The following is a 15,863-nucleotide window of genomic DNA, read 5'->3' on the forward strand; positions in this document are numbered from 1 at the left end:
CTCCCGGGGTACGACGTCCCCGTGTGGTTGGGAGTAGAGAGGTTATCATTCATTCTGTCCTCCTACTTCTCGCTCGCTATCTGAGAACCGAGAGAACGAGCAAACGAGCCAACGAGTTCCTGCCCTGTCTCTGTTAATGACAGTTGCTCAGAATTACTGCACAAGTTTTCATCCCTATTCAAGGAGATAACCTCCCGCGGTTTAAGATTATCCCAGCGTCAAGTGGTTTACGCTTCTGTTTTCTCTCCGCCGTTTCTTTCCTCCCTTTACCCTCAATGTCGTCGCTGTCTTTCCGCCCAACCCTTGCACAAACTCACCAGTCTCTCTCTCTCTCTCTCTCTCTCTCTCTTCATTCAAACCTCCGGAACACTCTTGGTTGGTTCGATGAAAGAGGGTACGTATACGAGTGGGAGTGCATGCATGTACCAGCTCTCGTAGTAAATAGTAAACAGTGAAACATCGCATGGAGGAGATACGAGCCGAGAAAGTGTGGGGGGGATGGGTGCAACCGGTGGCGTATGGAGAGTCGTCGTCGTTGGTTTTGTCTTTCGTTTGTCGTGAATGAAACAGAGCTGGGCTTTGTACGACGAAGAACCCGTACAACCCATACACTCGGCCACATCGTGCACAGAAGGCCTACTATCTTCCCGCGGTGTCGTGGCCAGTGCTTCTTCCTCTCTTTTTCACTCTCCACCATTTGCGCCCGCCATGCGTTAACGCGTTCCTTTCAACTTTTCCGTCCCCCGTTCGCCCGCATTCGAACAATTCAGCAGCACTTCTGGGAGTGAATGCCTTCGAGGGAAAACCATGCCCGCTACACCAGGACGTTGTATTCCTTCTCCTCGCGAAGAGATGACAATTACAGTCAGTCCTGGCTCTCTCATATCTGTTAATCTCTATTTTTATTTATTTTTTTTTTTTTTCTATTTCAACTTCTCTCCAGCTGTGCGGTCAGCTTTGATGATTTAGAAGAGCATTGTTCAGAAATCATCAAGTCGTTCCATTACCCAATGCTGGAGCGGGCGAAGCTGCGGGAGTAGCGAAGATAGATCGGGGATCATTCAGGCAAGGAAAGAACAAGAGTGGCTAGCCACCTTAACTCACGAACGGGATTCTTCCGTACGACTGTTGTCCGCATAGAACCACAAGCCTCGACGGGCCTCTTGGGGACCCAAACCATCCAATATCTGTGGGAACGTAGCAACAATCGACGGTGTACGATATGGGCAAAGTCACAATTCCTCGGACGGTTCCATCACCGGCAGAACAGCCATCGCCTAGCCTTCCGCTATGCGCCCTCGTACGTTTCTTTCTTTCTTTCACTTTTGTGAGGCAAGAAGTAGCGAGACCACGGATGCATCCCTCGGGGCTTCCGTTAGATAACACGAGCCATCGTTTTCTGTCGGGCTCGAGAATCCAGCGTTATTGGAAAGGGGCGGGAAACGGAGCTGGAAAGCCGTTATAATCGACGAAATGCGAGGCGAGGCTACACGGCCCGCCTAGCAGCCAGCTCCTAGCGACGGTGAATTTTTAAATTATTACGCAGTTTCAGGTTTAATGGCGCTAATAATAAAAAGACTATAGATATCCAGCGGCGTCGTCCCGCCTCCGGCTTCCATATATACCGGACCGAGAAACGCTGGAAACTTTAACCGCCTCGTGTTCGTCGCGGTGTAAACCTCCCGATTACTTACGACGACTTGTTCCGGGCCGAGTGAACCAGGAAGATAAGATATACTATTTTCACCTATTTTCTCTCCTCCGTCCTTTGTTGATCTTCCCTCGCTCTGCTAGCTCCGGTTCACCAAAATCCCACGTCGAATTTCACCCGCTAGGTGGACCTCGGACTGGCGCCACTACCGACTTAGCCCGAAGTTTAATTTAGACCCAGCCTTTCAGTCTGGCACCGTGCATTGGTTGCTTCGGCCAAACTGATCTTTGTCGGTGGTAAACTTTGTCAAAGGTCTTACGCTCGCTCGCTCGATCGGTGTCTCAGAGAGTCGTACGTCGACTCTAAGGCCAACACCCGCGGCAACAGGTGTAAGCGTATAGCCGGTATGTAGATACACGTATATATATATATATGTATGTATATATGTATATATATTACAGGCTACGTCATATCGAGCGAGACTCGAAATGTATGCAAGGCGGTTTATTCGGCGGGAAATTAAGCAGCGTGGATTTCCCGCGCATATGGGGAGGAAAAATTTCGTGGACGCGGCAAATGGGTACGGAGGGTTTAGTTAACAATGCCGCGCTACCATCATCCACCGTAAGGACGGTGTATATGAGGTTGAAATTTTCACAGTTCACAGCAAACGCCCAAGGAGAATTCCTCCCGGACTTCTCTGATGCTCGAAATTCAGCGAATCGTTGGGCTCCTTCCATCTCCTCTTAACCGAAATATCCTACCGCGGTACTCACATGCCGACGATGACGCTTCGAGTGTGAGAGGCTCTTTCTCAGCCATGAATTTTCACCCGCAGGCAACACGTGCGCCAAGATCCCCAGCTCCTCGCAGCCTTTGTGAGTTCCTTTGCGGAAAATTTTCCAGGTGGGGGGAGTGGGTGGCTAATATTTTTACTCTATTTATTTTTATCGAACCATCGGACTACAAGGGTGTAAACAGAATCATAGGAATAACAGTAATAATTTTTCAGTGACGGATACCGCATGTTTTTAAAAATTTGATCGATCGGTCGTTCTTTAAGCTGTCCTAACTTTGGAGCGCGTAAATCGTGATAGAAATGTAACGGTGAAAAATGCCCGCGGCAAACACAGCGCTGGGGGGACAAAAGGGAAAAACAGATAAAGAATTTCCGAGTAATGATCAAACTAAAAAATAAAATAAAAGTAAGAAAGTAATCCACTCTGGCCATTAGGCAAGGCCTAAAGTTTCCGGGTTAAACCTGGGGAACGAAGCTAACGACCTGATAACTGGTGATAATTTTATCGTTCTCGAAGGAAAAGAGGATCCGGGGTTTATAGTGCAGCAACGCCGACATAAACGGAAGCCAAGGAGAGTGCCGTTGCGTATAGCTGTACGGGTTGTATCAAATTAAGTAACTAATCGTGACGCATGAGGCCAGCTGGAAAGTTAAACCACTGTGCACCCAGTTTCTGTTCGCGAGGTAGCGGCTTGGGAGGTAAAACATTTCCGGAACGATAATCAGATTAATACATATTAAGGATGAGTTCATAGTTTCAGCCGTTGTGCGAGTGTTGCGTATTACGCCGCGTTCCTTATTCCCATTTAGACCCGTCGGCCCGTGCGTGTTTAATTAAAAGGTCTGAATGCCGTTGATTTTATTTTTTCATTTTCTTATGTAACGATTCACACCTCTATGGACTGAAAAGGTGTGCAAGGGCTGAACGGGTAGCTGCGGCACTGCGCGAACGAGTTCGAATAGGTGTGCGAGCAGAGCAAAGAAACACGTGAAATGCCTTAGAATAGTAGCAAAGTGTATTGGTATAAATAATATAATGCCGTGTACTGCACGGCGAGTAATAATAACTCGGTCCGAGGAAGGAGTTCGCGCGCCGCTAGAAGTTTGAAATTAATTATTTTCATTCCCGTTCCACTAACGAGCTCAAACTTCTATTTCCATATCGCAATTAGTCCTAATTAATGAGCTCGGATAAAAAATTAGCTCGGGCTATAGTCTATAAAACTTTTTTTTCCTCCCTTCCTTTAACGGCCGCGCGAATTATGGATCTCTGTCCGGTTGGTTGGGGAGGTTCTAGACACGATTGGCAGCATCGTCTCGGTGCGAAGCTAGGCGAACGAACACTCGTGAAAGTAACGGGCTTTACCCCCGAAACGACGCCGGAAGTGGATGAATACCAGCAATTATTTTTACCCCATCTGGAATATTCAACGCCCAGTGTGTCTGTCCCACCGCTCGGCTGTTTCCTTCGGCTCATCATTCGTATATTTACTCAGGACTCCACGGTGTCTATGCGCGATGCTTGTACCAAGAGTAGGTATGTACATACGATAAAGTATAACCAACTAAACAAACTGTACCGACGATAAGGTTATTGTTGAAATTTCTCTAACCATACAGATTATCATCGCATTGTATGGATACTCCTATATTTGCACGTAACGCAAACAACCAAGGGATGCCTGGTGCATGGCTCACCACATGTGGCATGGCATAATTATAGGTCCGGACGTATCTCGCGAGTCCATCGTCAAAACTACATCGCGCGTCCCTCTGAAAGAAATATAATGCAATTGGCGCCTGAATGGGGTGAGCATCTTGATTATTACAGGCTAGCGCTTTTTTTGTTTCTCCCTTTTTCTCTGTGATAATTCCTGACCACAGGGATGATGGAAAGCAGTTCCTGCTCTCTGTGAGATGAGAGAATTCACGTAGCGCTAAGCACACACACTTGTCAGATCAAGTTCTCTTCTTTTCTCCGGCTTAACATTGTGAAAGAAAGAACGTCGGTCCATTACCGCATCATCTCTCCGGTGTCAAGCCGTTCCGTGACTTAGATACCACATTAGGTGTCCACTTTACTTTGAGTGTCCAAAAGGTTGGCACGAATATGAAAGCGTCGAGTTCGAGGAATGCTTGGGGCCATAATGCGCGTAGATTTTTTGCCCATTTTTGTGAAGAAAAAAAAAAAAAAAACTGGCCATTCAGTGAATGTTTGTAGCAATGAAAAGTCTGACTGATTGTGGAGTAAATTCGTCCTTCCAATCTCGATGAAACGTCGCCGTTACAAAGAATTCCCGGCAACGAGGGAACGAGCAACAACTTTATGATATCAAATGAGGAACAGCAGAAACAGGAGAAGAGAAAATACATGCGATAAGTAGTAGAAACGGAGTGAAACAAAAAACCCCGTTTATATGCGAGAAAAAAAAGTACCTATGGAACGAGAAAAGACTAAAGGGAAGAAAGAAAACAGGGTTAAGAAAAATGAGGGAAATAAAGTCCCTCCATCACAGCCGGCCGGGGAAACGAGGTAAAAATAAAGCAGTTCTCGTTTACTCGTTAATATAGTTGCTGTTATCAGCGTGTTTCCCGCGACGATCACTCGGCTCCGGGTTGCGATTATAGTTGTGTTATATCTCTGAGGCAGCGAAGAGACAATCTCGTTCTTTCGCCCTCTTCCTCTCACTCGGCGAGTCCGCGGGATGACGAGACCGGAGCTTAGAGCACAAAGAATCCCACCCCCTTATTCGTCAGGGTAGAAAGAGGATGACGAGAGGGACTGACTTTAACCCTGGGAAAATCACAACGAGGAGAACAGTTAAGCGGGGGCAGCAGCAACTTTCCCGGCGACAAGACCGAGCCGCCCCCGCGTGGATGAGTCTCTCCCAGTCGACTAAACAAAGGGGGCAAAAGAAAAAAGATAGCCCCCTTCTCCCAGAAACTGCTCGTTCCTACAATCGTTTGTCATCGCTTCAGTCAATTGAGGCAATGTCTGGAAAACAATGGCGCCGACTACAACACTCGCCCAACAATTATTGCCCTTGGGTACACGCGGAGCTTACCAACAATCGCGATTCAGCCCTCGTCGTTTTGGTACGAGAAAATCCCGTTTCCTTCGCTCCGAGGTAAGCCCTCTTGCCTCGAGTAGTATTACGGACAGTGGTAGGGGAAAACCGTTCGAAGAAATGAATGAATATTTATCAATAAGCAGACTCAGACGCTGGGACCAAGATACATATTTCAGGGTCCTCGTCAAACGGCTCGTTGGAAATCGGATTTATTTCCAAAGCGTGCGAGTTATTGCTCGGCTTAACCTAGGGGATGGGTTTTACAGATTACCCCGTCCTCTTTGGGGGGTGGGGGACGTTCGATCGGGCTTTGACTTCGGCTGGCTGCACAGGGCAGAGTTGCTTCTGCTGCCGCCGCTGCTGCCTCGGCTGGCGGTGGCAGTGATGGTGGAAGTGAGGAGCAGGGTAAACAGCTATAATAGTAATTAATTAACGGGGAGTGCTTCGCTCGGAGGGTGAACGTATAATCTCATTTTGGTCGAAGCTCGAGTGGAGAGAAACGGCGAAGAGAGAAATGGAGGGGAGAGCAAAGCGGAGCAGAGATGAGACGCAGAGAATTCTGCACGGAAGGAGGCACGATGATAACTTTACACTCTCTCCGCGACGCTCAGCCGCTGCGAAGAACCCGTTACCAGCCTACGGCAACCAGTTCGCAGCCTACTCGAGTGGTACACTAACTTGGCTAACGCGCAGAGTTATGTCAACTTTGCTTTACATGTACGTTGGAGTTGAGTAATTTCTCGTTTATCTTCCGAGCGACTACACGGATATCCCGCACCTCGAGTACCGAGCACTTCCCTTCGCCCCGCGTTACTGTTTGCTTAGATTCCGTATGGAATGCCGCTCGTCTCGGTCCACGCGTTCTCCGCGCCTTCCACCATATCTCTGGCTCTTTTTACCCCGAGTATACGAGTACGAACGCTTCGCAGTCTCCGAAACCTTTTATCCTGTTCCCCTGGTAACTCTGAACCAGAAAATCACTCGCTGACACTAACCGACTTTGAATTTGCTTTTCAGACATGCTACGAGATGGAGAGGTACCTGAAGGACGAGCCTAAGCTACAGTCGTACAAAAAATTACCCACGGAGTTGGACACGGCGCCATGGAACCTCTTCAGAGCGCCCCCCATTTCGTGGACAGCGTCGACGGGGAACGCAAACGCGCAGTTCGACTCCCCGATTAAAATGGAGGTAAGAAACAGTAGCTCGAGCGGTACTAGGATTCTTGTTAGTACACCTTTGTTGGAAAACGAAACTTTGTACAAATGGATCATATCCTCGCGGCTTGTCGCAGGTCACAACGACATCCGACGACAGAGATCCCCTCGGTCTTAACGACATAAAGTTCAGCCCGGGTGACCACAACCATGATCGACACCTCGACTCGCTCTCGATGTCGTCGGCGAGTTCGGCCTGCTCCGCGCTCTCCTGGGACAGTTCGCCTTCGCTATCCTGCAGAGCACTGATCCTGAAAAAGGAGCCAAGCGAAGACCTCGAGGAGGATGAGGAGCAAGAGGTGTGCACGAACCGCCTTTCATTTCTCTCTTTGCCTGGTCGACAAGTAGTACTGGTAGTCCTCGGGAGCGAGTCAAAAGCTAACCACACACCCCCCTCTTCTTGTACCCTTTCAGGAGATCGAAGAGGAGGACGACAGCGGGTGCGAAGGCGAGGGCCAAATCCTGACGCCACCATCAAGTCCCGAGTCTGGTCAGGGTCACTCGAATTCGAGTCACTCTTCCAGCGGCAGTTCGATGCTGGACGTTCACCATCACCTAAATCTCCACGGTACCGGTGGCAGAAGTGCGATCGTCAGGGTGACGGCCAGCAGTCCACAGGGAGTGGCGAGGTGAGTTACAGCAACAAAAGCAATTCACGTCGGTATCGAGAGCCAATTGTCGCAGGCCGATCTCTGATCTTTTTCCTCTGTCATCCCAGACTGATATCCGTCGCGACGAACGGCTTTCCAACGGCGGTGGGTGCGCAGCACCAGCACGTCAGTGCGAATCCAGTCGCGGCGACGGTCGTCCAAAGGCATCACGCCCGGAGTCACGAGCACAGTCCACCTGACACGAAAAGGCGGATACACAAGTGCCAGTTTCCCGGCTGCAAGAAGGTCTACACGAAGAGTTCGCACCTCAAAGCTCACCAGAGAACGCACACGGGTGAGTCATTCGATACTTTCCATCAACGTGAGAGAGCATTTATCTGACTAAGGGAAGGGGGGGGGGCAAGACAAACTAACGCCCGTGTCGGACCCACATATTTAAGAACCTCGCGGTCTACTGATCGTTGTGCTTTCTTACGCCGGTAAAAAAAACTCGCCGACGCGTCTGCCCGTCATTATCTTAACGCGAGGTAGCATCCTACTTCGGATGCTGGGAAATCTCAAGTGGACTTTATGATGATCTCCAGATCTCGCTGCGCATCAGTCGCTTCGGACGTTAATACTAGTAAAGAAAAATTATCACTCAAATTAACTGGGCTCTATTGAACCATTCATCGTCGCAGTTGGTTCATTATCAATTTTTGTCGTGAGTTTAGGTTTCGGACAAACACAGTACGATGTCTTGATTCCGTAATTTGTCACCATCGCGGTACGCATGCAGTACCTGCATTGTAATAGTTCCTTGTTCGCTAGTTGGCGAGGTCGCATTAGCTACATGCGGACATGGGAATTTCACTATTTACGAGTTCGTAAACAAGGGCGGAGAAATGTTTGAGGGAACGAGGGTTGGGTTGGTGGTAGTTACGAGAAGAAGGGACATACTGTTGAAATCGGCACGAACCGTTGGGACCTGGAAGTTCGTTCGCTGGCACAACAAGACGGGGCTAGACCAAGTACTTTGAGAATCTGGGTAGTTTTCGGGGAAACCAGGTTGTAGAGAACAACGCGAGAAGACGCCGCGCTAGGACCGTATAACAATGCGCAATTAATCACCGAGGCTGAATTAGGGACCGTGGGAGAATTTCCCCTCTTCAACGGCCAAGATCTTGATACAGGAATCGGTCGTTGCGCCTCAGGCCTCACCCTAAACCCGATGTAAACTCTCGTCCCGTGTCCCAATCCTCGCGTGGATTACCGCGGTGAACTTTGTCAAAAATCACCTTGCACGCTCAGGCCTTTTAGGCAAACCGGTCTAGTTCATTTCGCGAGGTGAATGCCCTCGATTATCGTTCACAAATTTCATTTAAATTCCAGCAGAGCCACTTTTTCTTGTTTCGCGTTTCCGCCGGTTCCACGCTCCCAAATTAATCTCTGACAAGGAAAGTAGCTGAAGTGTACCTCACCGATTTTCTTCATTTCGTTATGTCCTTGACGCGCATTAATAAACATTAAATCCGTATTTTTACTCCCAGAGCATGTATTACTTATTTCTTGGAGGTGAATTTGAGGGATGGTTCTTACCCTTCGAACATCCGAATTGGCATGTAAAAAAATCCGTGTCCAATCCTTTTCGATGTAGATACTACAACGCAATCACAGAACTAATAAAATCTCTGAGGCACACCTCGGGTATTTTCCTTGCGGGGAAATTTCTCGAGAGTGATTGTGCACCCGTCTTTTCAAACCGCACGCAGGGTGACGAGGAATAGCAGCACCCTTTATACCCTTGGGTCGCAGGTTTCCCGGCGTACGTGTTTCGTTACGAAACTTTTACGGGGTTGGAAAGCACGGTTTATACGGGGAAAATACCTCTCGTGTCTGGCGATGATAAAGGATATTACACAGGTAGTTCTCACGTAGCTTATAACTCTTGGCTTGCATTCCGCCACCTTGCACAGGGGTAGGCTAGTCTGTATTCCATGCCGGGAGGACAAGAGAAAAAGACAAGGGATCGTCGACGTACCTGCGAAGCGTAATTAACGAACTCTCGCGTTTGTTAGTTTTCTAAAATTGTAGTTTACTTTTTTCCATTTCTTTTTCTTTTTCTGCACGATGAGGACAAACTTTCTCACACCTGCAGCAAAATGTAACCTGGTGCCTTTAAATGTGCGTGATACAGCGGCGTACGGTTTCAGTTCGTTATTACCTGAAGGTGGGTAGGTATACGCATACAGACTAGGCCGAGACATGATACTGCGGATGCTGCTGCTGCTGCATAAGTCGTGCGAGGTTGGTGGTCCGGGTATTGTGGCTTGTCTGGGATTACAGCTCGCGGATCGTTAAGCAGAACTGCTAACTACTGGATTATGCATGCTTCGCTCACTCGCAATTATCGCCGGAATATAGAGATATGAATTCGCGGTCGAATGGCCAAACATGCACATCAAGAATGCGACGCCTAGCGTTAATGTATCCGATGTTCAGATCGCCCTTGCGAGATAATTTCTACCACAACGAGGTAGCTCGAGTCTGCCGATCATTCGTTCGTTTGAAAAGTTGCGTTAGCGACTCGGAAGGAAGAATATCACTGGTGTTAAATCCCGTGTCGCATCCCGGGAGGAAGAACAGAGAACATCGGCATGGGGATGAGATTGAGGTTTGCGCGACCGCGTTTTCCGCCCCTTTTAGGTACCCTGGTGCAGACCCGATGCATCCACAGGGGGGTAAAGCCGGCCTGTGTAGGTACCAATGGCGGTTTTCTGAGCCGCGATAAATTTCTCCGGGTGTTGCGGTTTACGGGAAATTGCGAAACGCCCTTACATGCATGGCTTGCTGAATCTGGCTGCCGCTGCCGCGTTTCGGGCTTACAGTTGTCTGACTAAATTCCCATCGAATCGATGAAGAAAATTAACTCCGATTCGGTCCGGCTTCGAAAAGCTGTACGTAATTAAATTTCGCGTCTCGGAACCAGCCGGCAAAACATCGTTGCTCGTTTTCCGCAAGAAGAGAAAAGAGTCGACGGGTCATCATTGACGTTGACGAGCGCGTTCCACCCCCACCCACCCCCCAAACGAAATTATGACCTACATTGTAGGACACACATTCCCTTCGCTTCACGATCCCCTTGCCGCAGACGGAATCCTTGACTAGTCTTTTTTTTTCTTCATCCGGAGCGGCAGAGGGAAAATTCGAGGGGAGAAAGTGCAGAGGCAGGAGAAGGGGAACGCACCCCAACAAATCGATACGAAAACTGAGGTCCTCGCGGGAAAATATATGTATAGGAAAAGGAGTTTGTTTAGGGCCGAAAGGTATAACGCGTTCGGAGACTTTTGGAATTTCCGTGATCGACATACGCTCCTGGGATGATGATGGGAAACGTGAAACTACAGACTTGACACTTCGCGTCGATGAAAACAAGAAAACCTTCAAGTTTCTAATTCGTGGCTCGAGTCTCCTCGCCGAAAGTATCGTAGATAATCTCATGTAGAAAATATCGAACAAAACATTTGGCTGCAAAACAAATCATCTCTTAGTCATTTTTTCGAAAACAATTTTTTTTTTTATCGTACAGTTGAATGGAGTATATACCATAATATATTATGACGTGATTGACACGAGGTTGAAATAAATTTTTTTTACTTCTTCTCGCGAGTAGTTTAGAACAGTCTATATTTGTAACGTTTATTTTGTGCAAAATCTGTTGGAATTCACCGGAATACATGCTTCGTATGCTATAGATATATACGTACCTACTTTGTACAAAACGTAACTGAATTCCTGTTGGAACTCTGCTGGTGAAGGCGGTCGGCGACCGAGTGACTCCTTTTCTTTTATTCAATAGCCTCAGAACCTTTTACCAATTTGATATTTTTTTTTTTTTTTTTTTTTTATGTTCAGTCTCTTCTTTTTCTATCCTCGCCATGCTCATCTGTTCCATTCCCTTTTTATTTCATTTTATTTTTCTGTTTTTCTTCTGTCCCCTTTCTCTTTCCTCATGGGAAAATAGTAAACTCTCTCGCAATCCGGTGCAGCGGTCCCTGGACTAAACCTGTTCTCTTCTCTTCTCGTCAACTAATTTTCCGGCCTTCTGAAGTTACACCGCAGACTTCTAATCACCTTATTTTCCTCTCCTCTGAGCGGCGAAAGACTTCGGAAAATAATTTCCAAACACTGTAACGTGCTTTAAAAACGGCAAATTTAACTTTAAAAACACTGAACAGGCTTGGGAAAATCTTTACCGAATGTTGTTTATTCCTGATCTTAACTCCGATCTCTTCATCGATACGTATAGAAAGTATCTGAATCGTAATGGGAATAGAAGATGGGTGAAAAGAGTGGAGAAGAGGAGGGAGAAGTAGATGAAGAAAAAAAAATAAAAAAACAAAAAAAAAAAAAAAAACAACCTGCAGGTATAAAACTAGTCCTCTCATTGACCCCGTTTGCGGAATGCGTTTTGTCCGCGTTCCGATATCGACGGCCTTTAGAGCGCGCATTCCACATCGATAGGCTTCAATTTGCACTCATTAGGAATAGCTATACAATTAATTAGAGCAGACGTTAATTGATAGTGATTGATGATATTACGCCAAAGCCGATGAAGACGGCCTGAATAATAATCACAAAGGTGACGTCATATCTTCGGTGATGATGATGATGATAATGCAAAGTTCCAACGAGGCCGCAAGAAGAAGTTAGAGTAGGGAATTAGATAAAAATATTTTCACAAAACTCGAGAGCTTTATTTTGGAACAATAACGAGGGTGGTAATTGGCCGCGAGCCTTTCCGTCGTTGTGCATAGGGTGGAAAGTTTTAAGAGGGAGAAGTGAAGCCCTCCTCCCCACCTCGCGTTGTAGACACTTATTCTTAATTTTTAAACTCGGCTTACGCCGGAGGGCATCCCCCCCCCCCCCCCCCCCCCCCCCCCCCCGGGTAATTATAAAGATCTCGTTTTGGCATGCGGAGGAGGAAAACGCTTGTTTCCCCAACATATTAAACGCGCGCGTGTGTGCTTTCGTGTGTTGTACGCGATTCCGTGATAACGCAACTTCCACCGCCGCGTATTGCTTATCGCACTTCATACCCCGCCCCCGACCCCCAGTTAGGCAACAGCCAGTGGCGATGGGTTCGCCAACTGTGTTACACAAAGTCGTATTAAACAGCCCAGCTGCTGATGCCTGCCGCGTATTTCTCTAATTTTCCACCTCTCTGCCCCCGGGGGAGAACGAAATGAAAGTCAAAACCTCCCCTCCTCCTCTCTCTTCCTCTCCTAACCACGACCCTTATTCGTAGCGACGGAACTGCGATAACGATAATACCGCTAACACGCGTGCATCATTTTTCTTTTTCACCCTGTATTTATTCCGTTTCGTTTCACCGACGTCAAATCAATCCGGCCGTCATCCCGCCCCGTGTATACAAACCAATATGAACTTTCAGCTACCGGACGGTTATATAGGTCGCGTATACATGTCGCGGTGATAAAACCTCAGGCAAATTTGTTCATCACTCGATCTGTGCACCAGGGTTCGATCCATCAACGGTATTCAATGTCCATCAAATTTCCGCGCCTCCCTTTCCAGCGGAACAAAAAAGAAACAAGGCACAGAAAAAAAAAGGGGGATAGAGGGAAGAGAATCAACCTGATTTCTGTGACAAACTAACTGAACTGAAAATTATTTGAATAATGCTTGTATTTTCATTTGCGCTATGGTAAATTCATTCAAATCTGACAAATTTATTACCTTTTTAACTTTTTACTCCGTGGATCTGATTGTAAACCTTGTTTTGAGGATCGAGATGCGCGTTGATGCTAAAATTTTATTTCACTTGAGTTCAGTTGGGGAATTAAACCAGAAGCGAGCTTTCCACTCGGAACACAGTTAATACCTATATTTCTCCAGAGTCTTCAACAGTCGAAATCGTGCGCACGGTTTTCACGCTTCCGATGAAGTAATTAAATTAAAATTTTCACCGCGTTAAATGTCACTTCTGTTAGTCGTGTATTCGTATACATTCGTCGTATACGGTACATGTATGTTTCACGTATAGTCGAAACATGCGTGGTTTTCACCCTCGTCGTAGCCGCTCACGGTGCAATTAACAAATTAGTACGGTGAACGTGTGGAATGGAAAATTTAATTCACCACACATTGGTAAGCGAACGCTGTACGTACGCGGAGCATTATGTCGCGGTGTGATATAATGAAAGTATTAAGTTCTGCATAAATTCTCGTACGTGGTCCGCGACGCCATTTTGAATCGCGGAGGGGTTGAAATGGCGGAAGCGTTGGAACGGGGATGGGGATGGTCTTCTTTCGACTAGGACGGCAATTTTTCTTCTCCGCTACGGTCTCGAGAAAGGTTTAACCCGTATATTGCGATGGTGAGTTAGGACGTCTAGATATCAGGTGACTCGTGCCCGCAGGCGTGAAACCCCGTTTTTACATTTTATTAACCTTAACCGCGCGATACGTCAGCTTGGGTCACTTGGAATTCACAATTTTGTTTCACTTCTTCTTTCTCCAAGAAAGTTGAGTGGGTAGAAGTTTGAAAAAGTTGACATTTTTACGTGAAATATTGCAGGGACACTGAAATTCTATGTAAGTTATATAATCCGCAAGTGACGAAATCGCAGCTGCGAAAAAATGCTACGGAAAAATTAATTCGATATCTTGAGATAGGGATAAATAAAGGAGGAAATAAATTTTTTTCCCTATTCCTAATCTTGTTCTGAATTATAAAATACTTTTAAGAGAATGTTATGTAATAAATGTCGGTTATTTTGAATATGTTCAAAACGCAACAATAATGCAAAAAAATTTTAATCCTATAAATGAATTGCCACTTATGGCAGGAACACATATCTTGGAATTATTTTCGCATAGAACCAAAAAGTTTTTATTCAGCTGATTGCGGCATTAATGATGGTCAAAATAAGTGACATTTTACTCAGTCGGTAAAGACCGATTGTAGCATCCTCTTAAGTCAGTGTCTGGAGCACGTTGAACACAAGTCAGGCGTGAATAATTGCTGCGATACACATTCTGAGCGTACGGCAGTATTTCTCCTCGTCTGGAACGTCTCCTTAACTTACCGACCCGTTTTTCCGTTTTTTCAAACAACACCGTCCGCCCCACCCTGTCTTTAGGAGAGGTAAAAAAAAAAAGGGGGGGCACGTAGTTGACTTTCAGCTTCCGGAGGATGTTGTTGACTTCGTATATATGCGTCGCGGTGTCTCGCTTGGATTTGTCAGCGTCGCTTCTTCGCAGTCGAGAAAAGGGTTGAGAAAAAGAGGGGGAAACGAAACGAGGTGAAAATCGAAATTTAAAAACAATGAAACTAGCTGCCGACGACGTCGCGACTTCGTGAACGAGATGTATTAGGTGCCGCATAAATTCTTCCGTTTATGAGACCTCGACTCCCATACCTCGTCTCTTCTCTTCTCTTTCCTTCGCTTCGTTTCGTCTCGCCTTGCCTATTTTCTCCACTTGTATTGTCTCTCTGAAGAAACGCTGAGACGTGTAGTAAGCTGGGTTATACGCCGCACGACAGTCGCATGCGAAGCTATTTCTTCATTCGCTGAAGAATTTATTCATTTTCAACGTTTAACGAAGAGCTTCAGACCCGCGGTCTTTCATACCTCGCAAACCAACCCCGGCATAGGTATATATATATATATATATATATATATATATATATATATATATCACCAGACACTTGTTCCCGTCTCGAGCACAACGATCTTGCCTATTCTTCTTTTCGTTCTCCTCATCTTCCTATTCGTTCAACGAAACTGAAAATGTCCTGCACCTTGCGTCACGTAACTCAAGAAACTTGGTCTCGTTGCACTTTTTCCCGAATCTGTTTCTACTTTACCCTTATCTTCCGAAGGATATAAGCAAGAATTTAACAATCCGTGACAAAGTTGGCTGCAATATAACCCCTTTTTTTTACCCAGTTGTAAGTTATTCACCCCTGACCTCAGCGCGAAAGCTCATTCAAAAGTAAACCTTGGAACCGAGTTCAACGCATAGTGGTAGCTGCGAGTTCAGGATGAAAAGAAGAAGTAGAGTGCAGCAGGTCGAGGGTGGAAGAATAATCAGCAATAAGAAGCGTTCACAATCTCGAGCATTTGTAGAATATTGTAATGCATGCTAGCGGGTAGTGTATGGTGTGTATATTAATAATATAAAGGTCCCCATAAGTCCTGTTGCGTATGCATGGAACCTTAACATGAAACTTGAAGTCATACTGTATCACAAGTTATAGTACGTGTTAATCTCTTCTTTATTTCAATGTGGGACGTTGTACACGCATTTTAAAGATCGTTAGGTACAAATTTGGGTTCGGCAAAACGCAAAAAAAAAAAAAAAAACACAACGTCTGAAGCCACCAAACGAACGCATAGAAAGCATTTTTGTATTGTTTGACAGTTCCGATAAAGAGACCCTTTCTGACGAACTTTAAACTCACACGTTCAAACGTTAAAATATTAATTTTTTTTTTGTCGTTATTTT

At 46.3% G+C, this 15,863-nt stretch overlaps 1 protein-coding gene across 1 annotated transcript in view; it reads left to right on the plus strand.

Annotated features, from left to right (window-relative positions):
- LOC124211575 (Krueppel-like factor 6) overlaps positions 1-15,863 on the plus strand; it is a 218,841-nt gene that overhangs the window by 193,721 nt on the left and 9,257 nt on the right. The window contains exons 2-5 of the mRNA XM_069133327.1: positions 6,539-6,712; positions 6,816-7,037; positions 7,153-7,367; positions 7,457-7,683. Coding sequence (XP_068989428.1) covers positions 6,539-6,712; positions 6,816-7,037; positions 7,153-7,367; positions 7,457-7,683 — 838 coding nt within the window. The remainder of the gene's footprint in view (positions 1-6,538; positions 6,713-6,815; positions 7,038-7,152; positions 7,368-7,456; positions 7,684-15,863) is intronic.

This window comes from Neodiprion pinetum, chromosome 2, assembly GCF_021155775.2.
Source record: "Neodiprion pinetum isolate iyNeoPine1 chromosome 2, iyNeoPine1.2, whole genome shotgun sequence".
Classification (NCBI taxonomy): Eukaryota; Metazoa; Arthropoda; class Insecta; order Hymenoptera; family Diprionidae; genus Neodiprion; species Neodiprion pinetum.